This window comes from Lontra canadensis, unplaced genomic scaffold (assembly GCF_010015895.1).
Source record: "Lontra canadensis isolate GAN:19392208 unplaced genomic scaffold, GSC_riverotter_1.0 scaffold2, whole genome shotgun sequence".
In the NCBI taxonomy this organism is placed as follows: Eukaryota; Metazoa; Chordata; class Mammalia; order Carnivora; family Mustelidae; genus Lontra; species Lontra canadensis.
In genome coordinates this window covers 1,076,510-1,101,374 of record NW_022630996.1, presented here as the reverse complement: position 1 = coordinate 1,101,374, position 24,865 = coordinate 1,076,510, and the positions used below count along the sequence as shown (strand labels likewise).

General features: G+C 40.5%; 1 protein-coding gene across 1 annotated transcript in view; it reads left to right on the top strand.

Moving 5' to 3' along the window:
• CNTNAP2 (contactin associated protein 2) overlaps positions 1–24,865 on the top strand; it is a 1,928,204-nt gene that overhangs the window by 1,221,143 nt on the left and 682,196 nt on the right. Inside the window, exon 12 of the mRNA XM_032866749.1 lies at positions 9,501–9,620. Coding sequence (XP_032722640.1) covers positions 9,501–9,620 — 120 coding nt within the window. The remainder of the gene's footprint in view (positions 1–9,500; positions 9,621–24,865) is intronic.

The window sequence follows — 24,865 nt, the reverse complement described above, 5'->3', positions numbered from 1 at the left end:
AAGTGTCAGAAGACTGGCATGAAATAACTTGGATTGGAAAGGAGTAGTGAGGAAGAGTCCTTCTCTTCTCTTCCTGGCAAGCTCCTACTCATCCTTGAACACTCAGCTCTAAGTGACTTCACAAATGAAGCCTTACCAGATTGTCCTAAGTTGTCCAGTCCCTTATATAAAGTGTTTGGGTATTTTGTTTGTATCTTTTTTTTTTTTTAAATAACATTCAGCTAATTATACAGCATTTTATTTCTCCCCACACCTACCCCATACATTAGACAGAGAATTCCTCAGAGCCAGGATCTATGATTTGTTCATTTTGCTTATTTCTAGTATAAGACACAGCACCAGATCTAGTACCACATTAGTACATATCAGAAAATTAATTAATTAATTAGCAATGGGAAAGGGAAAAGGACCTGTAGGTTACACCAAAGGAGCAAAATACAGGTGTTAACAGATTTGGATCTATGTTCTTAGTCTCATTATTAGAACAGAGTGAAAATGAGAGTGATAAGGTTCAAGATGAAAATAGAGGGTTGAGTAGATGGAGAAGAGACAATGTAGCCAGTGTCTATAGGATCTAAGCTAGTGATTAATAGGGTTGTTGAGCTTTGCTGTAGGGACCTAGTAAAATGAGAAAGCATGAGTTTGTAGCATGCCCATTTGGTTTAATAGGGTTTTTTCCCCTCAACTTAGTCTTCTGTAACCTAAAAGTAATAAGAAAATACTAGTAGAGCTTCTCTAGACTGATTCATGAAAAACCAGTGAATTTTATGTTTTGTGGAGCAAAGGTCACAGAGTATCCCATGTGGACACTGATATCACCAAGGAATATGGCAGTCATGATGACACAGAGACAAAGAGTTGTGGTTTTGTGATTAAAATGTTAGTTTTAGTCAAGTTTGGGATTAGCCAAGTTAGCGGAGTTTGAGATTATTTTTCTTTAGTTTTCTTTAAACTTGTGCTTTGGAGCCAATACCAAGAATGGAAGGACTAGGGAAGAATAAAAAAAAAGACAGAAATGGGACAGATGTGGGTAAGAGAGACAGAGTAGAAATGAAAAGATAAGTGTAGATTTTACTCTGATCTTCGGAATATTCTTGAAGGACTGGTCAGGTAAGAGAAATATAAACTATTGATTTATTAACAAGAAATCAAAACTTTTTCCTTTTTTTTCCTTTCAAATTACCTTTTCTCCCTTGAGACTTGGACAGGTGAAAGAACCCATTAGAGGACGATAATGAGTAACATCTCATACAGAAATTGCACTCATGGAAAGATCATGACATAATATTAGCATGCAGAATATCTGTTTTTTTTTTTTTTTTTAAACCCACTCTCTCTCTACCACCATCATTTGCTGTATGCCAATTATGAGACAATAGCTCCTCTGGGATATAATGTAGTTTACTCAGGGCATTCATTCAAGCTTTAAAAAAAAAAAAAAAAGAAAGAAAGAAATCCAAAGAGGCAGAGAACATGTGAAGTTAATATTCAGGTATTAATGAGGACCTAGGTATTGTGAAGCTTACATCTTGCTGATTAAAAATAATTGCCTGGTCTTAGAATTGGGGAGCCATCATGGGGGGAAGGTCTCAGGGCCGCTGCTGCCTCTCTGGATTTTCAGCATGGTTGTGCACCAATAATAGTTGCCTTAACAGGAATAATGAGATTCTGGAAAAACTAGGTTCTCATAACAAAGTCATTAGAGGCTGATTGAGATTGGAAAATCAATTTCATTGTTTCAGATGAGAAATATCTCATTCCAGTAGATAAACTTATTTTTGAAAGACACATTAAGATCAGAAGGTGACTTAGTGGTTAAAAGGCATCAGCATAAGGAGGGTCCCAGAGACCATCCTATTCTGAATATCACCAATTCACATATGCCCCAGGCCCCTTTCAAGGGCTAACAACAGCTGTTTATCATTTTGTGGTATATCCACGTTTTCCATTAAGAGACTTCTTTATTAATTCAAGAGTAGAGCCTCCAGTAAACCAGTCTCCCTTGTTAGCATCTTGTACTTGGTCTATGGTAAGTATGTGGTCCATCCACTGTAAGAAAGCAGGAAAGTGAAGACATTCATAAACTATGAATACCCAAAATGTCATGTTACAGCATTTACTAGCAAATGAGCTATAAAATTATTTTATGCTTCTTTCCAGTTCTATATCAAATCATTAGAAGTGAACTTTTCTCTTTCTGGGCAATCAGGAAAAGACTACTTATGATGTTCCAAAGATAACCTTTATGTGTGTGTTCATTTTTGACTTGTGATTAATTTTCTAACATGTTTCATCCTTGGCTACTTCTAGAGATCCATATGCTTTAGAAGGTAATAAGGGGAAGGATATATGCCATATGCTTACACGCCTATCTCAAATCATGAGATGTAGAAGGGGTCAAGGAGAGCCTTCCTCAACTCATCTGCATCAGCAGAGCTCTGGAGAACTGTTGCTTTGTACTATTCAGAGCACCTAGCATAAGACCTTACACATATGAGCCAAAAATAATTATTTTATATGGAAGACATTTCTCTCTTAAAATTAAAGTAGTAGAACATGGTGGAGAGGCCTCCACATCATCTCTAATTTGGAAAAGCTCCAACTCGGCCCAGTCACTTGGCACCTGTGTGTCTGTATTAGTTTTCCGGGACTGCTATAACAAATAAGCCAACTTAACAGAAATGTATTACCTTTACAGTTTCAGAGGATAGAAATCCAAAAATCAAGGTTTCTACAGGATTGATTCCTTCTGAGGCCTGCAAGGGAGAATCTGTTCCATACATCTCCAGTAGCTTCTTTCTGGTGGCTTCAGACATTCTTTTGCTTATGGTTGACATTCTTCCTGTGTCTTTATATTGTCTTCTCTTGTAGGTATCTGTTTCTGTGTCCAAATGGCCCCTTTCTATAAGTCAAGTTGGATTAGGCCTATTGTAGTGATCTCATCTAAACTTAACCATCTGTAGTACCTTATTTCTAAATAAGGTCACCATCGCAGGTCCTGGAGACTAGAACTTCAACATCTTTTATGGGGGATATATTTAAACCCATAGCAATGCCCTTTTTAAATTCTCAGGTTTTTTTGTGAAAACAGAAGCTGTGGTATGGAATCACAGATCTGTGCTTTCTTCTCCATTCCCAGGTACCATAGGGTTTTAATCATATGTGGTGTGTATGTCTTAACCACTGCTTAGCATGGTATTCAAGAGCTTATTGTCATAAGTGGAGGATAATATTATACACTTAAGGAGAAATCTTAATATGTATCATAAAATATATTTATACTTCAAAAAGTACATATTCAAAGCTACAAGACAAAAACGGGGAAAACAAATATGAAAAAACAAAGATTTTAGTCTTTGTTTATAGTATAGCCAATATAAATTAATAGAAAAATAATGGCAATAAATGGGCAATACTCATAACTATACACCCTACAAAAGATTTAAAAGATCTCTCCAATGTACACTTGAAAATAAATTTTCCAAATATTAATAAAAAATACAAATAAAGTAATGGAAAGTGGGTTTTTTGTTTTTGTTTTTGTTGTTTGTTTTGGGTTTTTTTTTTTTTTTTGCCATATAAGAAACTATTTTTAAGAAGGGGGCCTGGAATTCAAAAAGAGAATGAAAGTCAAGCTCACCCAAATTGCTCCTGGGGGCAAGAAAACAAGATGTTATCTCTCTCATTTGTGTTATCTGCTCCTTTTTCACAACTCATCAAGAAGTATAAGTTCTTTTGATAGAAATGCACACATTTAAAAAAAATGAATCTGTCTCACACATCCTAACAAAAATTCCCCTTGTGAATTTAGAAATCTCTATCAAGTTTTATTCTATTTTTGCTTTCATGTTGAAATTCCTACAATGATGGGGTCACCACCCAATTCCACCAAATAGTTCCTTTCCTACAGTTTGTTTCTATAAATACTTCTGCCCCGAAATATTTAAGAAGTCACTCAAATCGGCTCACTAAATGTATTGTCATGTTTTGCTGTTGTTGTTTTTGGCCTTCTTTCTGTTGCCATGTTTTGTAGCAGTTCAGACTCTTAAGAGTTCTTCTCCATGGGCGGAGTTCCTCCTTCATACTCTGTCCACACTCTGGCCGTTCCTTGACCAGGCTTCATCTCCCTGCACAGGAGGCTGGTTGGACAGCTTTGCTCTTCAACCTTTGGCTCTTCCCTCCATCTGCGAGTTGACTATCTCTGAGACCTCACATGCAGTGTCTGCACATGACCAGGGGGAGCGTTTCTCCTAGTCCTTGATTGAGGTGGGGAAGGCAGAGTATGCATGTGTTGTTTGGTGTTCTACTGATGGTTGTAAGCCTAGGGCCATACGGACTTCAAAGTTCAGTACCAACCTTTAACTTTATGCCTCCATCTTTATTCTTCTGCTTAATACTTCTTTTGTTAACGACACTAGGAACACATTTGATGCTTAATAACATCTGTTTGTTAAGCAGAACTGCCATATTTTTATACAGTTGTGATAAGAGAAATAATTCCCCCCCCCAAGTTGTCCTTATCCTGATCTGTGGAACCTTTCACTATGTAACCATCTATGGCAAAGGGACTCTGATTAAGTGAAGGCCCATAACATGAGATTATCCTGGATGATCTGGGTGGGCCTAAAATGATCATAGGGCTCCTTAAAACAGATGTGACAGGGAAATCAGGGAATCAAAGCAACGGAGTGTGGGAAGGACTGGCTTCGAAGATGGAGAATTGGGACGAGGACAATGAGCAGGGAACGCTGGTGGAATCTTGAAGCTGAGCCAGGGGAGAAAATGGATTTTTCCCCCAGAGTTTTCATAAGGAGCACCGCCCTACAGACACCTTGAATTTAGCCCAATGAAACCCACCACAAACTTCTAACCTCCAGAACTGTAAGATAGTAAGTTCGTATTGTTTCAGTGCATTAAGGTTTGGTTATCTGTTACAGCAGCCGAGTGAAACTAACGCAGCAGTCCTTTGTCATTTTCTGTTGTACCTAGCATGACGTCACACGGACAGCACTCATCGTTTAATTAAAATGATGAACATACTTAGGATTCCCCACCTTCTGGCATTTCACATGCTATGGAATTGAGTCTGAAGTGTTCAATAGTAGTATTTCTGAACATCTGAGATGTATTTACGAATATGTACCATAATACGAGAACTTTTACTTGGGACTAGAGGTCTCAGCAGAGAAAAATTACTTTTCCAATAAATCAATGGACTTGATGAGTCTGTTTATTGCCACATCAGCCCAATTGCCTCTCTGTTCTTCGGCAGTGTGCTAGCAAAACTCCATCACTGCTCACAGCTCGCCTACGTCTTCACTGGCTGCCACCTCAGCCCTTGGGCTCTGTCATCTCCTCAGGCTTAACGTGCACAGATTGTGCAAGCCCGCGATGCCTCCACTGGGTCCAGAGCTAACTGGCTGAGACTGCAGGGGAAATGCTTCCATTAGCTCATTCTCTTGCATTAAAATGTCAATATACTCAGTGCTTTTTACTTTACAAAGGGTGTGTGATTTCATTTAATCATCACGATAACTTAGTTGAAGGAGATAGTGTTGCCTTCGTTTCACAGCTGAGAAAACTAAAGTTAAGGGGAGTTTCCATATTGTAAATGCCAGAAAGGAGATTTGAATGAAAATCTCTTAATTCCTTTCTCAGTTATAAAACGAATGGTATTTCATTATATCCAGGTGTCCTTGCCATTCTATCTCCATGCCATTGTTCCAGATAATGTATCTCTCGGGTGTATGTTTAATCATAACATAACTTGTGCACATTATAATGTAATATGGAAAACACAGAAATCATCCATAATCTTACTACTCACAGATAACCACTGGTACCGTGTGGGTGCGTTCATCCTAGTATATTTCTTTCCACGTGAATTTTTATTTAGGGTTTTGTATCACAATGCCTCTTCATTATTTTGAGTAAAATGAGGTGGCAGTCCGGCCTTATTTTATTTAAAATTTTACTGTATTGTCTTTCGGTGTCCTACCTTCCTCATACTTACATTTAAATATCAATAAAGAATTAGCTCACCCTTCTGGAGTTAACTTTTTTCCAGGATTCGAGTTTGCAGGCAGGACCAGCAGCAGCAGCATCACTTGGGAGCTTGTTAGAACTGCAAATTCTCTGCTGAATCAGAATCTTTGGGGTGAGGCCCAGGAATCCCTGTCTTAACAAGCTCTCCAGGTGATTTTCACGCATGATACCATTTGAACTGAAATACTTGGTTTCCCATTTGTGTTGATGAGGCAAATCAACTAGTAGGCCTGTCCTCGGTGGAAGTCAAGCAGAATTTAACTGTCAAACTTGGAAGAAAAAGAAGAGAGCTTCTTACATACCCCGATTTCCCTCATCTACAAGCCATCAGCACTTGCTTCTTAGTTACCTGAGTTAAGGTTCATAGCCCTCGCTAGGGTATCTCTATGCTTACTTAGATGCACGCTTCTTACCATCAGATCATGCTTTCATCAGTTCTGATGCTCCTCTTAAACACCTACCATGTTTGGGGCGCCTGGGTGGCACCGTCTGTTAAGCGTCCAATTCCTGGTTTCAGCTCAGGCCGTGATCATGAGATCCTGAGATAGAGTCCTGGGATTGGGCCCCATGTTGGGCTTCCCACTCAGTGTGGAGTCTGCTTAAAGACCCTTTCTCCCTCTCCCTATTACCTCCCCTCTTTGTGTTCTCTTTCTCTCTCAAATAAATAAATAAAATCTTTAACGAAATCTGCTATTTTAGATTATATGGAATAGAAAAGAAATATAGATATTCTAGACCCTCCCCTCCAGATAACTCACAGTCTTGTTAGGAAATAAAATTTTCATATATGAAGTTCAATTAACAACAGTCAGTCAAATCCTAAATTGACTATAATCAGGTACTACAGTGCATGAGAGGAGCAGCAAATGCCCTGGACTGGACAGGAAGGTGGGTATATTGACTAGGGAGGGTCTCCTTAAGAAAGGAGGACTGTGAGGAGGACCTACATTAATCATAAAAATTTCACCTATTAAATGTTTAACCATAGCCCAGAGAGAGTGGTTTAGCAATGGGTATTGATATGTCCTCCAGTTCTTATTACTACATTGTAAATAAATACCTAATACCTATTCTCCAGACAAGGCTAAAGGCGATTAGGCAGCTTTGCCAATGTTCTATAAGTAGTACCCTGTGGAATCAGAATTTCAACCCAAGTCTGTTTGATTGTAGAGCCCTGTTCCTTAGCACTCCTGCCTTAATAGTTAACTATGGTAGAGAAGGTTAATAGATCAAGGTGTTTGTAGTGTGTGGCAGAAAAAAGTGACCCCGGGAAAGGTGCCTCACCAGTGTGCAAGTTTATGTGGGAAGTCGCCCAAACCAGGAAACATCTGTTAGGATTTTGGAAGGTCTTGTATGTGTAGATGGTGATCTGGGTTAGGATACCGTGGATACTGAAAAATCATTACATATTTTTTAACATAATGAAAATAATGTTTTAGGACCAGACTAACATTGGCTGAAAAGCTTAATTTGGTGAGAAGTGAAGAGATATTTGGGTAGGACAACCAAATACTGGATGATAAGGAAAATGGAGTGTTTGCAGGGGGCAAAGAGAGTGACCAATTATTAAATATTTTAAAAAGAAATGTGAAAGCTTTTAAAGGCAGATTGCCCAAAGGGACTAAAAGGAAAACTTTAGAATTATAACTTGACATTATGGATCATTTTGAGCTACACACAGAAATTGCAATTATCTGGAGAGAGGTTGCAAAAAATGAGTAAGGCAGTTAGAAATTGTGAGTTTAGGTCATTCTGAACTCTCCTTCTTCCTAACTACTTATACCCACCTGGTCTCCATCTCTAGTTGATTTAAAAAACACATGAATCTGTCCCATTTACTTCATCCTTCCTCATAGTCTCATATGGAACTGGTCACCCTTCACCTGGCCTATGGCAATGACAGCCTACGTGTGCTCATGAATTTCTGAATCATTTCCCTAAAATCTATTGTTTTTCTATAGGAGTTTTCTTTCTAAAGCCTACATCTAATTATAGCATCTTCCTGCTTAGAGGTTAAAAATCTTCCTCCCTGCCCTTTATTGCAGTATGCTACTTGACACGGCATTAAAAATTAGAGCAACCATAGTTTATTATCCAAGTAAGAGACTTGAGAGATTGAAATTGGACATATTAATCATCACACTTGGATGAAAGACATGTCAGCTCTGCCTGGATTTCCAACTGCATCCCCTTCCAGGGACACCTTATGCATGAGTAATACCAAAATAATTAGTGAGCAAACCCTACGGGTCCTTTATCTGGGGTGCTCGCATCTGTATTTGCGTTGCCTAATCCCCTGCTCAGCACATGTAGGTACTCAGAATTTGCAGAAGGAAGGGAGGAAAAGAGGATTAAGTAAAACAAAGAATTTGAGAATTGTTTTAGCCTAGTATGTTGTTGTTGACGTGAAATTGAATTTGAGGTCTAACATCTTTCGAGAGGAAACCAGGGGCAGCCCAATGGCAGCACATAGAACATGGAAGCAAAAAGTGGAAAAGAGAGGTCCCAGAAGCGGATCTGCTGTTAATGAACAACAGTTCACAGTGTGAATTCCAGTGCTCTTTACCAAAAGACTCGATTACCTGTGCATCCGATGATAGCTCTTTACCAGAAATAGTTCTCAGTTTTGTAAAGCGATCTTTTAAAGTCATCTTAAATGTCACTATGGAGCTGTTTTTAAAAGTCTTCCCAGTAGTATTCTAGAAATTATAACGACAAAGGAGATATGCAAATGTCCATTTTGTACTTTGGAAAACAGGTGCAGTCACTGTGAAAAAAAGAAAATGTCAGGAGGATGGGAACAAAAAGAAAAACAATGGAAAAGAACTTATAATTTAATTACCTTGATGTCAGCCTTCTACACAAACTAGATGGGATGTAATTAGAATACCTGTAACAAAATGAAGCAGGGACATTCTTTTCTTTTTCCTGAAATAAAGGAAGATTAGAAACTTCATGCTGTTTGAGGGAAATGTATACTATCTATGCAAAAAAAGGGTGCATGTGTGTATGTGTGTGTATGTATGTATGTGTGAGAAAGATTTTTCTCTTAGTCGATAGCCCAACAAAATAGCCCATATTTATGGCCTTTCAGAATAAAGTCATATCTATAAATAACTCCAGATTAAATATTATTTCGGCGATCCCTAATGCAACAAATAATACATTTATTTAACAACGTATTGATGGTTTTAGACCTTTCCCCGACTATAAAGCCATAGCAGGAACTTGCTATATTTGTTGGGTCAGAAACGCACATAGAGTAAGAACCAAATCATGAATTTAAAATTTAAATTTTAAAAAAGATAAAATTTATCTTTGTGGATAAAAAGAACACTCGCTCTAACCAGAGGATATACTGCTCAGCAGCTCTGGCCAGTATTGGAGGTGGCTGGGGCACGCACCTGGGGAGCCATTTGCTCTGCACTGTGCTCATGTAGGCTTTTCTGTTCTAGCGATCTATGAGCCTTCCTGTGAAGCCTACAAACACCTGGGCCAGACGTCCAATTACTACTGGATAGATCCTGATGGCAGTGGACCTCTGGGGCCTCTGAAAGTCTACTGCAACATGACAGGTAACTATGCCGTATTGATGTTTCATGGACGTTTTCTTTTCTATGTTGATCATGAACAGTATCACTCAAGTCTGGTTTCTTCTGCACCATGTTCTTTTCACAACATGTAATAAGCTAAATATTGTTGGATTTGTTCAGTGAAATGGTGAAATGTGTTTCTAAAGCAATAAAATCTTCTAATCTGTTCTTTTTAAACTCTACCTTCTGACTTGAACATTTTAAAATACAAACATGTAGGGGAAAAACTCAGAAAGTGCAATTGAAGGGGGAAGTCCACAGGCAGAGCTGGCCATGCGGCAGCCTCCTCCACCGGCAACTGAGACTGAGGAACTGAGTGTCACTGCTCGATTGTCCACACACTGCCCATGTCAGGGGGAGCTTATGGACCCCTCCCGATCTCCCCCGGGCCCTGTAGTTAACAGGAGGAGGCTTTCTTTGGACAGAAATCCCATTTGGCAGCACCCATGGCTTTCAGATGTATCTGGAATTTTCTGCAACAGAAGAAAACCTAGTTTTTCTTCACTTCCGTATTGAATTTTGGAGTTATGAAATGAAATTATGGGTTCTGGTAAACTCCCACAATGTGTAAAATATTCAGATCTCTAAGAGTAGATTTTCTGTCAGACACTTAGTAATGTCTTGCCCTCTAAAGGAGAAGAGTGTGAGGCATGGACCACTTACCGGCTCCAGGAGAGGACCAGCATTTGATGGAAACTCCTTAAGTATCTGATTATAACAGTAATGGTGATGTGATGCTACTTAGAATGATTACTACATGATCTGCACACTATCTGTCAGGTACCATGATAAATTCTTTACTTAGACGACCTGGGTTTGCATCCCAGCTCCATCGGTCACCAGGTATATAATCACAGGCACCTTATTAACTGTATTAAACCCAATAAGGCTCGGTATGTTTATCTATAAAATGGATTAATAATAATATCTACCACATAGCATTCTTATGTAAATGGAATAAAATAATATACATATGGTTCTTCCCATATTATCTGACACATGGTAAACTTTCAATAAAGGTTACAGGGAGTAAGGTATTATATTTTTTAAAGGATTAGACAGTTAAATATCTTACTTATATTATTTAGGTAAGATTGAAACACAAGTTGGTTGGGGATCTAGTGGTTCTTAAATCAGACAATGCTTTAGAATCATTTATGGGCCTTTTTGTTTTTGTTTTTGTTTTCCGTTCATACTAAATGTGTCTGTGCTGAAGACTTTGATTCAGTTTGTTGGTTCACAACCCTCCAGGGAACTTGCCAGGTGTGATCTAAAACAGCCCCTGTACTCAGAGGGCTGGGAGAGACCCAAGAAAGAGGCCCCTCCAAGTTGGTAGGTAGCAGTTTTAATAAGCACAGGGAACTTATATATGAGGCTTGTCTTGATGGCAACATAATCTTAACAGTATATGAAGACGCCTCACCTGCGTTCAGTCACATACGCTGTACAGGTGTCCTCAACACCACACCACCATTACAAGTTTGTGTCCTTGGAACAGCCCCTGAAAGAGAAAAAGGCAAGTGGAACTCCATTCCAGGCTCACGGGAATGGATGAGAAGCCTTGGAGTGCCTGGGGTCAGCTCACAGGTCAATGGGCAGTTACATCTTTTTCCAGTGACATCCCCAGACATAGGTGCTAAGTGGAATTAGGATTGTGCTGCTCAAAGGGAGAATCCTGAAGAGCTTTGTGGGTAAGCAGACCCTGTGGAGAATTTCGAGCAACATCAGGAAGCTATACATGGCCCAGAGCAGAGGTGGAATGATGAGGACGGGAGTGTAGTATGGAAGGCATGTAGAGTAAATGGTAACATGGGAGCTATCTTCCCAAAAATAGCCTTCCATGCCAAGAACTATGTGTGACCCAGAGAAGAAACCTGCTCATCAGAAAGCTTGGTTTAAGAGTTTACTGGGTTTTGGACTTGTCAGTGCACTCACGTACTCTCTTACTTATCTTCATTTTAATCTTAGTTGAACTAAAATACAATCTGTGAGAACTTGATTTAATCTATAAGAATCTTGATTTTTGTTTCTCCTAATATATAAAAGATACGATTATAGTTTAAGCCAATATGCTCAATGCAGTCTGGACAGTGAAGTGTACAGTACCACTTTCTGCAGGTAGAATATTTTTTCTTTCATCATTCAAGATAGGTATGAACACTAGTATGTCAGGGACACTGAAGGCCAGCAGGCATTCTTTGGCCTTTAACCACCCATCAGCCCTTTCTTCAGCTGGAAAGAACATGAACTTGACATCATTAGGACAGTATGGTACCACATAGCTTGGTTTGGGCTGTTGCAGTTCCAAGAGATAGATGTTGAAGAAGAGGAAGGAATGACGGCATGAGCAATTCTATGAAGTCTTGATATATCTACCACTCTATGTCATGAGAAGGTACATAAGCCTTACTTTATAACTTTTCTGGGAAAAAATAGAGCCCTCCCACATCTCAATGGCCCAGATGTAATTTGGTATTATCACTGTTGAATATATCACAGATTTTTAAAATGGGAGCAAGACATCTTCTCTGGGGAAGAAGCAATGTCTTGGCAGTGATCAGGCTTTTTTTCTTCTTTCTACAGATGTCGTGGGATGGGGGAGAGCTGTAAACTTGTACAGACATAGTGAAAACTATAAGGAAAGGGACCTCCCTGACAGGAAATATCTGATGTAGATTTAGGTAGAAACTAAAGACACTGTTGAAATTACTTCTGATGTAGATCTATTTTTTGGAATCCTAAACTTCCAATTCTGTTACTAAAAAGATAAAGGAAATGAAAACACAATTAAAGTAGGGCCTGACAGGAAGAAGGGAGTCTCCCTTGATTTTTGGACAAGAAGTTCCTCCAAATATTCATGACCACACGACTGTCAAGTGAGGTCTCCAAGTTTTGTTTAACATTATCAAATAAGTAACGTGTCCTTTATCCTCACTATGTTTCATATTGAATCATAAGGGAGGACTTGAGGTCTTTCCCTTTTAGAGTATTTTATTGTTTGATTGGTTCCATGATTTCAACCTGTTGATATCTTTTGGTCATCTCAGCTGCTTTTGTTACATTCTCAATTTCTTCTTCGTAATGCCTCTTGCAAATCATCCTTATTTTCATCCCCAATTCTGAATGATAGTTTCTTTAAAAACTCAACACTCACCTACTACATGATTCCTCAGTCGCCCTGGTGGGCATTTACTCCAGGGGAATGAAGACAGAGTCACACAGAAACCTGTGCGCAGAGGAGCATGGCAGACTTATTGGTAATAGCCAAAAAATGGAAGGCACCTAGATGCCCTTCGACAGGTGAATGGGTAGACAGACTTGGTACATCCATACCATGGAATTCTCTCTGACAATAAAAAAGAATGAACAATTGATCCAATGCAACAGACATAAATCTCCAGAGAATTAGGCTGAGTGAAAAAAATCCGATCTCAAAAGATTACATACTGTCTGATTTTCATTTATATAACATTCTTGAAATGACAACATTACGGACATGGAAAATAGATTAATGACTCCTGGCGGTGAAGGAGGGATGGGGGTGGGAGCGAAGTGGGCATGGTGGCAGAAGGGCACCATGAGGGACTCTGTGGCATTGGACGTGTTTAGGGTCCTGACTGTACCCGCGGCAGTATCTCGGTTGTGATGCTGTACTGCAGTTTTGCGTGGTGGCACCATTGGCGGAAGTGAAGGAAGTGTACAAGGGACCTTTCTATGCTATTTATCACAACTGCATGTTGCATCTACATTACCTCAAGGAAAATGTTTAATTAAAAATATATAATATACACCAAAAAAACCCCAAAGATTCTGAATTTTTTCACAGTCTTTGTGGAAAAAAAAAAATAGTGCTTAAGCATACCTCTAAGTTCCTTTTTTCCAGGTTTTTTTTTTTTTAATTTATGTATATACTATGCATTGGGCACTGTGCCATAGGAGGATAAGTGGGTACACTAAATGCGTTCCCAACTGATAATAAAACACATGTTTAAAAAGCAAATAAATAATTAATTTTTCTACAAAGAAAAGTAATGGAATTCTGAGGAGTGATTTATTTTGTATGTCGGATTTTAGATAATGCCTCTCTCCAGAAACAAACTTTTAGCCGAAATCTAAAGTATGAAAAGAGACAAAGCACTCAAGGAGGTGAGGGGAAAAGAGCCCTATAAATGAACACCCCAGGCCGTGAAAGAGATCGTTTCATTCCAAGGAGCTGAAACCCCCATGGCTGGAGCCTGGAGCTTGGTGAGCCTCTGAGAGGGGGCTCGAGAGAAGTTGCCAGATGGGCAAGGCCAGAGCGCACCAGGTAGAAAGGAGGGTAGTGCGGAAAAAAGCTGGATTTTATGTTTTCAGTTATTTTTCAGTGCAGGGGATGGGGACCCATAGAGAGGTTTCAAGCAGAAGAATGAGAGGGTCTTGTTTGGAACAAAACCTTTGGGTGTGGGGGGCGCAGGGTTGGGCATGAGTAGCAGAGTAGAAACACCAAGACCAGTTCTGGAGTTTTTGTCAAAGTCCGGGGAGGCATCATCTCCTCCTTGAACTGGAGTGGTGACAGCTGGATTGATGAGACCGAGATGCATTCTGGATCTGTTCTGAAGTTAGATGATGACTGATGGTGATGATGATGTCAGGGTGGATGACAGGCTGGGTGAGGATGGCTAAGGACAGTCATCAAGAGTAACTCCCCAATACATGGACTGAGTAACCGGGTGGATTACAGTGCCATGGGACATGCAGAAAATTAAGGGAAGAACAGATTTAGAGAAAATTCAAGAAGTCAGTTTTGGCATGGTTAAGTGTGAGGTGCTATATACCATCTAAATTGAGATGCCAGTTTTGCAATTGGATAAAACTTCAAGAAGGATATGAGGGTTAGAGATAGAAATGTGCTAATTGTTAGCATCTGAATATATGAGAAGTGATAATATCACTCAGGGGTTGATGTAAACAGGGAAAAGGCATCTCGGGAAGAGCCTTCGGGAACGCACTAAAAATCAGGTCTCTGGTGATGAGGCGGCGTGTCAGCGTGTAGGAGGAGGATGTAAGTGAGAGTAAATGGAGGAAGAATGTCTAAGAGCATTTGGGGATGACTGGGCCACCCATATGTATGTCGAAGTGACTGCTTGGGTCCTAGAGAACGACAAAACGTTTTGAGGATGGAGAATGACTCTGAATCCATGTAAATGTCTCCTAACGAACGAGGCGATGCACCCAAATATGGCCAGTGCCAGCAGGCAGGGTGCGGGGAGCGGGGTTTGTCTGGAAGGGACCAGCCCCCCAAAGGGCCGGGCTAGACAGCTTTAGGAAACCATGGAATAGACGGCTGCCCTAGACTCCATGACCAGTGAAATCTCCCACAACAACAGCAGACTCACAAGCCGAGTCTTGAAGAACAGGTGGGTGTTGTGGGGCCTGGAAAAGGGGAGAAGGAAAAATAGACCTACTTATAAAATGCTTTGTACAACATGCAAAGCAGTTCAGACATGGTCCTGAGGCAAAAGCCAGCTCGTGGCGATGCTGTATTTTTAAAGCATGACTTTGGCAGCCGTGAATGGGATTCTCCAAAGGAGACCCAGACGTAGAACAGGGACACAAGAGAGAAAACCCCTGTTGTGGTCCAGGCATCAAAAACTGAGAATGTAAGGTAAGTGGCAGTCAGGTGGAGGAGGGGGTCGAGTTCATGGCTATTTAGAAAGTTGAGGCGGCCAGGCTGCGGCTGAAAACGAGAGAGAGCGGAACATGATTGTGGGGTTTCTGCTGTGGGTAACCAACTGCATGAGGTGGGCCACAGGAGGCCAAGGGCAGATTAGTGAAGGGACGAGCCCATCACTCAGCCTGGCCCAGCTGCCCCCAGCAGGTACCGCACAGATTCCCGGTGGGGCTGGGCGCGCCTCAGGCAATCTCTGTGTCTGCGTTTCCGGTTTCCTTGTGAATGACGTGTAGGCTTTGGAACGGAAGGATTTCTGCCCTCCCTTCCATTCAAAAAAAAAAAAAAAAGAAAGAAAGAAAAAGAGAAAAAAGAACAAATTCTATTATTACCATGGAACACGAAAGAAAAATATCACAGTATCCCTGCAGTCAAATAATCTAGAGGCAGAATCCTCTTATCTCAAATAAGCTTGAATTTACTCATTTCTTGGCCGAGTTTGACATGAATTGGCACCCTTCACTTTTTGTGATGAGGCAGGTGTCCTACGCTGCAGTTCTTCTTTTGAGGGTCTGCAGTTCAGGGCTACGTGCTCGGAAGGTAGGCCCTAAATGACAGAGCGTCCCGAGTACCTGGCGTTGGTACTGAGCCGAGAAATGTGTTCCCTGATTCCTCTGTGGAACAGCAGTCATTCTGCGCAAGCCAAGGGCACGAAATGCACTCATTGTTACCCTCCTTCTCCATTTCCATCCTCCCTCTGAGAATTTGCTACTGTAAATACAACTGTCGTAAACATAAACTAACATATATTTGAGTATTTACCTCTGTTATTGGTAGTAAGCTTCTATTTCTATTTTAAGATGCTTGCCAGCATCTTTTCCTAGAAACCTCGAACTTTCATATCTAAAGCTTCATTTGGTTCTTTCCGCCTGATGGTTAATAATAACAATAGTAAATAAAGCTAGATCCAGTCATTATCCTCGGAAACTTGCTCCGTATCCATAAATCAACAGCAGTGTTTTTCTCAATATTCTGTAATCTAATTCATGTTCTTTAAAACTCTCTTCGTATTCATGTTTAATTTTTTTAAAATGTAAGTAGGCATCTGTGCTGCGGCATGTGAAGTCTGAAGTCCAAATCAGGAACACCTCCCATTCTCTTCCTAGCACTAGTTTTGTAGTTTTTATCAAAAAGCCATTAAGCTTGTTTACATAATTTGTGCTTTATAAAGCCCTGGGATTTAGCTGATCAAATTCTATTATCCTCTATACTGGTAAAAGCTGTTCATGTCTTTTTAATCTAATATTTATAGAGAGCTTGTTACTCAAGTTCCTAAGCACTTGCACCCAGTAATATTTTATTTATTACTATGCTTCTCAGAAGTTTGAGGAGGAAGTGCCGACAGCAAGGAAATGAGTCTCTGCGTGGTGTGCGTGGGTTCTGGTGGGAAGTATCGTGGACCTCCCCCACCGTTCCTGCTCGTGTACCCTACCCTCCAGCAAAGCAAAGCAAAGCAGTCTCTTCTCTAGCATACTCCTTTTCTTAGCAGCTTACAATTTATTATCTCACCATGAACGCCGGCCAGGGGTCTGCCAAGGTGAGCCCATCCCCTGCTCAGGGCCTCCCAGGCTGAAATGAAGGGGTCAGCAGGGCTGTGATCGCCTCTGAGGCTTAGGATCCTTTTCCGTTCAGTTCCTCGTGGCTTTAAGACTGAGGGTCCCATTTTCTGACTGGCTGTTGGCTGTGGATTGCTCTCAGCTTCTCGGGGCTGCTGCAGTCCCAGCGGTGAGTCCCTCCCACAGCCTGGCCATTGGTGGATCTCTCTGGTCTCTAGACCGTCTTTCAAGAGCTCAGTTGATTAGGTCATGCCTACCCAGGATATTTACCTGATTAACTCCAGTCAGCTGATTGGGGACCTTGCTTAATCTGCCAAATCTCTTTACCTTTGCCACACAAATGACCTACCTGCCGGAGAGACACCCGTCATATTCAACGATCCCCCATACTCAAGGAGTGGGGCTCACGTGGGGAGTGTAGGTGCACTGGCAGGAATCTTGGGGGCCACCTTTGCACCCCTCTTACCACACCTGGTTCCATACACCTCTGTATAGTACTCATAATTCTGGCTACGCGTATCCTCACCTTCTAAGCAACAGTGCAACATTTAGTTTGTAAAATATTTAGCCTTTTTTTATTATTTGTCTAAGGGTTTTTAGTATATTGTTCAATATAGGAAATTCTGAAAATATGAAAAGCAAAAAAATTGCTTACCAGCTACAGACACGAATTGCTAACATGTTAGGAAAGGTGTCAGAAAGACTGTATTATGGAGCTGAAGCCACATTTATTATTGCGAGCAAACTGAGCGTCAGGCTCTATTCTAGGTAGATTACACACAATAATTCATCCATCATCCAGGACTTCACAACAACCCCACAGGGCAGTAATAATACCGGCGTCCCTTTTTTCTGGATGAGGAAACAAACTCAGAGATACTAAGTTCTGAGCCCCACAGCAAATCCTGGTAGGTTATGGAAATGGACGTCTTAGAATTGTGTGATTCAGAGCCAGAGTTCCTCGTCACTGTGTGTGCGTGTGTGTGTGTGTGCGTGTGCGTGTACGTGTACATGTGCATGTTTATAAACATCCATCCCAGCACTGGTCCTCATTTTGGATTCTGTAGTATGGTCTGTAATATGATCTCTGAAATGAGAACCTCTTACTCATATCTTTTCATTATCATCATCATCAAAACTTCCTTACCCAGCTCTAATTCATTATCTGTGGTTTGGACAGCATTTGTGCAGTAAACTATTTACTTCTTAATTGTCCAACTAATGCCTTGGGGTTTTTAATCAGAGAACACATTTTAAATGAAATCAGCATCTAAACCATAAGGCAATTATTACCAATTTCAGCTCTAAATTCAACTATGAGTTAATATAATTTTCTGAGAGCTTTATAGACTAAGTTGTATAGGTCCTATCTACCTAGGTTAGTCATCCCTTAGGGTTTGAACCCGACTTTTAGGATAATTAACATTCTATCACCAATATCTAGTTACACTGTGAATGGAACCTCTTACATGGAATCTAACAAAATCTGATCTGAGAATGTAACAAGGTTGAATGGAATTGTATTGGGGATCATCCGTGATATTTACTTTGATTATAGTGCCTCATTCTTCCTTTTTTTGCAAGGAAACCAGCTAGAAATGAGGACACACACGGCTCCCCTATTCTCTGTTAGGCTTATTAACATTCCCAGGCCGGGCGCTGCTATGCTTCCAATCCCTCGGTGTTCCCAGATGTCATGAACTATTTCTCTGATGAATTCATGGCTTAAAGTGTAAGCCTCAAAACACTGGCTTCTTCCATTTTATTCCCTCTGCTCATTTTATTTTTTCTCGTCACCAGCTTTTTCTCTCCCTCGTCTGTCTCCTGCCCCAGCGCACCTCCTCTGTTGTTAACCCGCACGTGGAATAGCTCTCCTCCTTGTCTTCTCCAGGCACATCTTCTCCTCTCCGCTGACCTCTCACCACCCGTCTTTGTTCAAAAACCTTTGTAATCACTCAGCAACTCCTGCCTCACGCGCTCAGCTATTTCAGTACCTCACAATCAGTATAAATCTTTGAATTCAATTCTGTTCATACAGCTTCAATTGAAAATCTAGGAACCAACTCACTGATCAAACAGCCTGAAAAGAGAGCTCTTCTCTGTAACTGATTACCCGCTTGCCCAAGACTCCCTTCTGGATTCAGGCTCTTATTCCGCGGATGGCTTCCCCTGCCAGGCTTTCTTTCAAATCTCTTCATTGTGTGTCAGTCATAGTGATAGGTTAATACTACAAAAGTTCTCAAATGGTGTTTGAACCTGAATCAAGGAAAGGAGAGGAAAGCTCTAAGAGCGGGGTGAGGTCCATGTTATGGGACAGGGTCCAGGAGGGAGTGCAGGATGCCACGGAAAATTAAGAAGGAACGGCTGGGGGTGCCTGCGTGGCTCGGTCGTTAAGCCTCTGCCTTTGGCTCAGGTCATGATCCCAGGGTCCTGGGATCGAACCCCACATCAGGCTGCCTCCTCAGCGGGAAGCCTGCTTCTCTCTCTCCCACTACCCAGCTTGTATTCTGTCTCTCGCTGCCACTCTGTCTCTCTCTGTCAAATAAATAAATTAAAAAAAAAAAAAAAAAAAGGAACGGCTGAAGAGTGGTAACCGGCCCCTCAGGGTCCCCTGGAGCCTCCAAAATGGCACCCCGCATGCAGAGGTGCCCACCTCCAAATATTTCCACACACCTGCCTTGCCAGGATTTTAAACACACTGCCTTCTGGTGCTCTAAAAGTAATGTCTTTGTTATGGGATCCCCACCCCCTCCGTGCCTCCTCAGAAGCCAAGGCTCCCTGTGGTCTGTGGGGAGGGAGTGTTGTTGGTGCCTCTCACATCCGGGGTCCCAGACGCTCATCCAGTCCACTGTCACCAGCTCGTCCGTCAAGCAGGAAGGGGAGAGAAACACCTTGAAAAATCCAATTAAGGTCAGCTTTGTGATCAGAGGCCAGAAGCACGAGAATCATTTCATGTCCGCACTAGAAATTCCTCCTGGCTTAAATTCTGCCTGGCTTAAAGCCCTTATGTGTGGAGTTCTCTCTCCAAACCCTTTGCCTTTTTCAGTTTTGTGGGTCTCTTTCATTCCTTCCGAGGAAATCTATTTCCATACCAGAAGGTTCCTGGCGATTTTGTTGGGAGAATCTCATATAGAAGCTAATTTCTTTTTTTATATTATCTTGGTCTCACGGATGGAACCAAGAAAGTTAAAATAAACTGCATCCAAACTCCATGTTGCTAAACTGGAAGATACTGGAATCGTATCTCCTCGACTGACTTAAACTAGGAGCCCTGAAGCTCTTCCGTGCCCTACAAATGACCGCCACGCGATGGCAGGTGTCCCGTCTGTGACAAGTGACAAAGAACGAACTTGTTAAAAATCTCATTGCGTTTATGGACAGGAGACTCTGTTAGGGCTGACCTCCCTTCACATAATTATTGTCTCGTATCCTGTTTTTGCTTCTCTTTTTTGACCAAAGAAAATCAGCATTAAAAAGTGAGATTGCACAAGAACTTGCTGCACCATCATCATCATCGTCATCCCCATCGCTTCCTCTCTGTTTGGCTGAACGTCTGTTCCATTCTGTCTTCCCTGGAACCACGCTGGCCCTTGTGCCTCAAAGCCCTCTTGGTTGGGTGTAGCCTTCAGGCCGTGACAAGGCAGCATGCTGTGGGACCTCCAAGGAATGCCTTAGCGGGCAGGGGCATGGAGGTGAGGGCAGGAAGCCGCTCCGTGTATCCTGAGGCCAGTCAAGCACGGAATAGAGTCTGACCTATTCTGTTCACAGTTCTTAAAAAACTAAACTCTTCATGGCCATCTCGCTGATGTTTCCCCTTCTCCAGTCCAAACCATTGGCTATCTGTGTCTGGGGCATGCCGTCATCATCGTGATGCCTCGCCTCACCACAGCCCTGTCCTTGGCCTGACAGCTTCCTCATCTCTCCCTGCGCTAGATCTCCTGCTTCCTACTCTCCCCGCCTCCCTCCTCCTGGTTTCTCTGTCTCCCTCCAGCACAGCACACCCTTTGGTCACTTCCTGGCCCTTTAATGTGACCTACCCTTCTCTCAGGAGGTTAGAATATTCTTTTTGTCCCAGACTTTCTGAAATTTCACAACGTGCCTTTCACCCTGGCAACGCCTTACACTTCGTTTTATTGTTCTTTTTGTAATTTGGGCTTTTCTGATTTCTTTCTTCTCTCTAGACTGATTTATTATTGTGGCTTTCATCAAAGAGCTCATTTTTTGTTCCTGGAAAGTTCCTTTTTGATGGTGTTCTGGCCTTGCTTTATGAATGCACACCTTTTCCTTGCCTCTTAAGGATAACAAACATCTTCCTTTATTGTTTTCTTTTTCTAAATTTCTTAATTCTCATTTTTCTGGCTTTCTTTTTTTTTTTCTGATTTCTAGGTCCCTCAGCTTTCCTCAGTTTCTTAATAATTATTAGCTATGTGCTTGTTATTAAGAGTGACAGAGTCTGGTTGCCTTTAGACTTAACTCTGGGGTAGAGGTGCCACGTGTCCTGTGGTGCCCAGCACAGACCCACTGGAGTGCTCTTGCCCTCGTGTAGTCACTAATAGCTCTCCTTTTACTCTCTCACATGCAGATTATGTGTGCATACATTATACACTCTAACTTTAATTTTTTTAGGAGGGGAAAAAGTTAAATACCGGTGTTTATTCACCACCCTAACCTGGAAACCCTTTACTCATTTTTAATCCCCTAATTTAATACCATAGGAGAAAATGGGTTTTCAAAACATGACTTTAAAATCTGTAAATTTTAAATATCAATCCACTTTTCCCTTTTATTCAAAGGATGTCATCATTCTTAGTGCTTGTTACTGACTCTGTATAGGAAGTTATGTGATAGATGCCTTTGTCTATATTATTCCATTTATTCCTTAGCAATAACCCTGAGAGATATTAGTGTTCTGATGTTGGTGACATGTGAGCCGAGATACAGATAGACTTTAATATTTTCAAACAGCCAATGAGTGTTTAAATACATGATTATCTATGGGCGCTTCTATAAGGCAATTTACAAAAAGCTGTTTACTTAAAGAATATGGGTTTGAATGAGAGACTTTCTTATCTTTTAATGGCATAAATTTATCACTTTTCCCTTTTAATGGAATGAAACATTCTGAGAAACCCTTGCTCTTATAATTAAAATAATGTAAATTATTAGTAGTAGTAGTATTTTAAAATTGTCTTTCCCTGGTTCTGATTTCTGCTTGGCTAGAGTCTAGGCTGTGATCCAAGATGGCTGCTTTGTTCACTAATGAATCCAGCAGTGTCGTGTCGAGCGGCCACTAGTAAATTCCCTGCTGTGAACAGACCTATGCCGCTTTGGCTCTTTGAGCAGATAGAATGGCAATAGTTGGAGATAAGCAGGTAAGCTTGAGTAACCATATCTACCTCGGTACTAGGTAACAAGTGTGAGACAAGGCCGCCTCTCCTACACTTGGAAGACAGATGATTTTTAGCAGTGGGCTCAGAAGTTGTCTGTACAACCCATTCTGCAAGCTTGAAAGTCCAAGTTCTTTATCCCTTTACATGTTCTAGCTGCTCCGTGTATGGACTTTGTTTAAGACCAAATGTGAAAACATTCCAGAAGCAGGATTGAGTTTACTTTATAATTGGGGTCAGACAACCAGAATCCTGTGATTCAGTGGATGAAGCAGAATGATTTAAAACTCTAGCCTCAGTTTCCATTATGAAGAATGAAAAAGTAAACTTTTCCCTTGAGTTTACTCTTTGTCCTTTGGATGAAAGATTAGGGAGAGTCTCTAAATTATTTCCATCAATCACCTTTGGTGAATACCAGTAATTTCACCAATAAAAAAACCCATCCCCCCATAATGTAACTAGCAACTCAGTGCATTTATGCTCCTTCACACAATTATTAATTATTAACCGCAATTCCAGGCCAGCTTGAACAACATTTTCCTTTACATTTTGTCTTGCTCCTTTCTTCTTTCTTATGGCCTCATTTTCAGAGCCTTACAGAATGTTCTTCCTTGGTTAGAAAAAGAGAGATCTGATATGACTCTAACATATTAATGTAATACGTTTCCTCCTCCAGTGTATCTCCATTTCAAAAAGAATAACAAGAGGAATCCAAATATGGGGAAGATATTCTCAAACAAAGCACTTTCAGTGCCCTTGAAATCATTCCTATCCATAGCCTCCGTCCTTCTTGTCTATACAGAAAAATCAGGGTCCAAGTGATTTTTGAAAGGCTCTGTTATGTGAAGTTTTTGTTTGTTGAGAGCTGGCAAACCACTATTTTTACTAACTACTCTGTCTTACTTTCGTGTCAATATCAACTTTATAACAAGTCTTTCTTTTCTCCCTTCCCCTCACTATCCCATTCCATATACAAAAGCTAGACGAAGGTGAAATTAGAGAAAAAAATTGAATTACATATTACATAGAAAGTCACAAAGGAACTCATACTTCTTCTCTGGAAAGGTAATTAACCTGTTAGCATCATATTCCCAACACTTCCACTCTCCTCAAGTTCTGTCTTCTGTTTGAAAGCTCTAGATTCTATTTATTAAAAGATTTGTATTTCGCATGTATAATAATTTTTGGTACTTTGAAATCCTAATCTTCATTTGAAAGTAAAATATTCCCAACTCCCATATAACAAGGGAATATTTCCCCCATTGTGGCAAAACATCTTTAGGGTCTGTGTATCATTGATGGTTGGGGAGAGGGGGTAAGAACCCAGCTCAGGAGCTTCTGTGGTTGCTGAGATTTTTGTCGTCATACTGTTATTCATGGGTCATCAGTAACTACAATCTTGTTAGATATTTTTGGTTAGTAGTGGAAAGTAAAAGAGGAGTAGTTACAGAGACTTAAAAGAGCAGATTAGAAAGAAGTTGGGTTTGGAAGAGATTTATTGTTAAAACCAGTGATATTTTCTTTCCCCCATTTCAAGCCCTGGGCAGAAACCTCATAAAAAACATTTGGATGGACTGCCATGGTCCCATTGAGCATCTGACTCTGTTGCAATGTCATTAAAATGAATTTTTGGTGCCGGTTCAATTTGCCTGTAGCTCTACAGACATGGTCCTATTCATACTGATTGCTCTCCCTTTCATAGTAGTGGGATAAAGAAAAGAGGAAAACCATGTCCAAAAGTAGTCAATGTGTTAAGGTTTTCTTTTTCCATGTTCCTGTCCCATGACTTTTTAATAGGCCTACAAGTCCATTAACAATGTTCCTTGATGATAATAATTATGCTTTAAAGGGAATGTTAATTTTTTGTGTCGTGGGAAAATATTCAGTGTGCAAATGATTCCTAAAGCATAAAAATCATGCAAATTTTATAAGTATGCAAATCCCATTTCCTTTAACAAAATTACCCAAAAAACCCACATTTATTTATATTACAGGAGTATCATTTTCGATATAAATATAACTCTTCCACCATTTGCCTTTCATAAAGCATGTTACCTTAACATCAAATTCCACTCTAAATTCTTAGTTTCTCACAGCAATTATTTAGGAATATTGAATATCTTTAATAAATATGCAGGAAAAAATTAGTTCTGAAATATCTTACAAATCTATCTCTTTTAACTTAATCTTTAAGTCAGCAGTTGGACTTCCCAGTTCCTTCAATAGATCCTTAATTGATATGGTTCATAATCCCTTTCTAATTCTGGTCATTAGCCTCTTTTTTATTTCAATTTGAATAACTATGATTTGATTAGCAGCAATTTTAATGGTCGCCGTAATAGCATTCTTTCAGACATTAGAGTGTGAGTCATTTCCCACTCATATCAAGTATCTATGTTTATTATTCTATGTTATCCCCTGGGTACAATTTTTAGAATTTTAATGTGTTTACCTAAGTTTATGTAATTGTTTACTCACTTAACTAGTATTTATTAGTGAATATTATGTGCTAGGCACTGGGTCTACAACAGAAAACATATTAGACATAACATCTGCTTGTGGGGAGCTTATAGTATT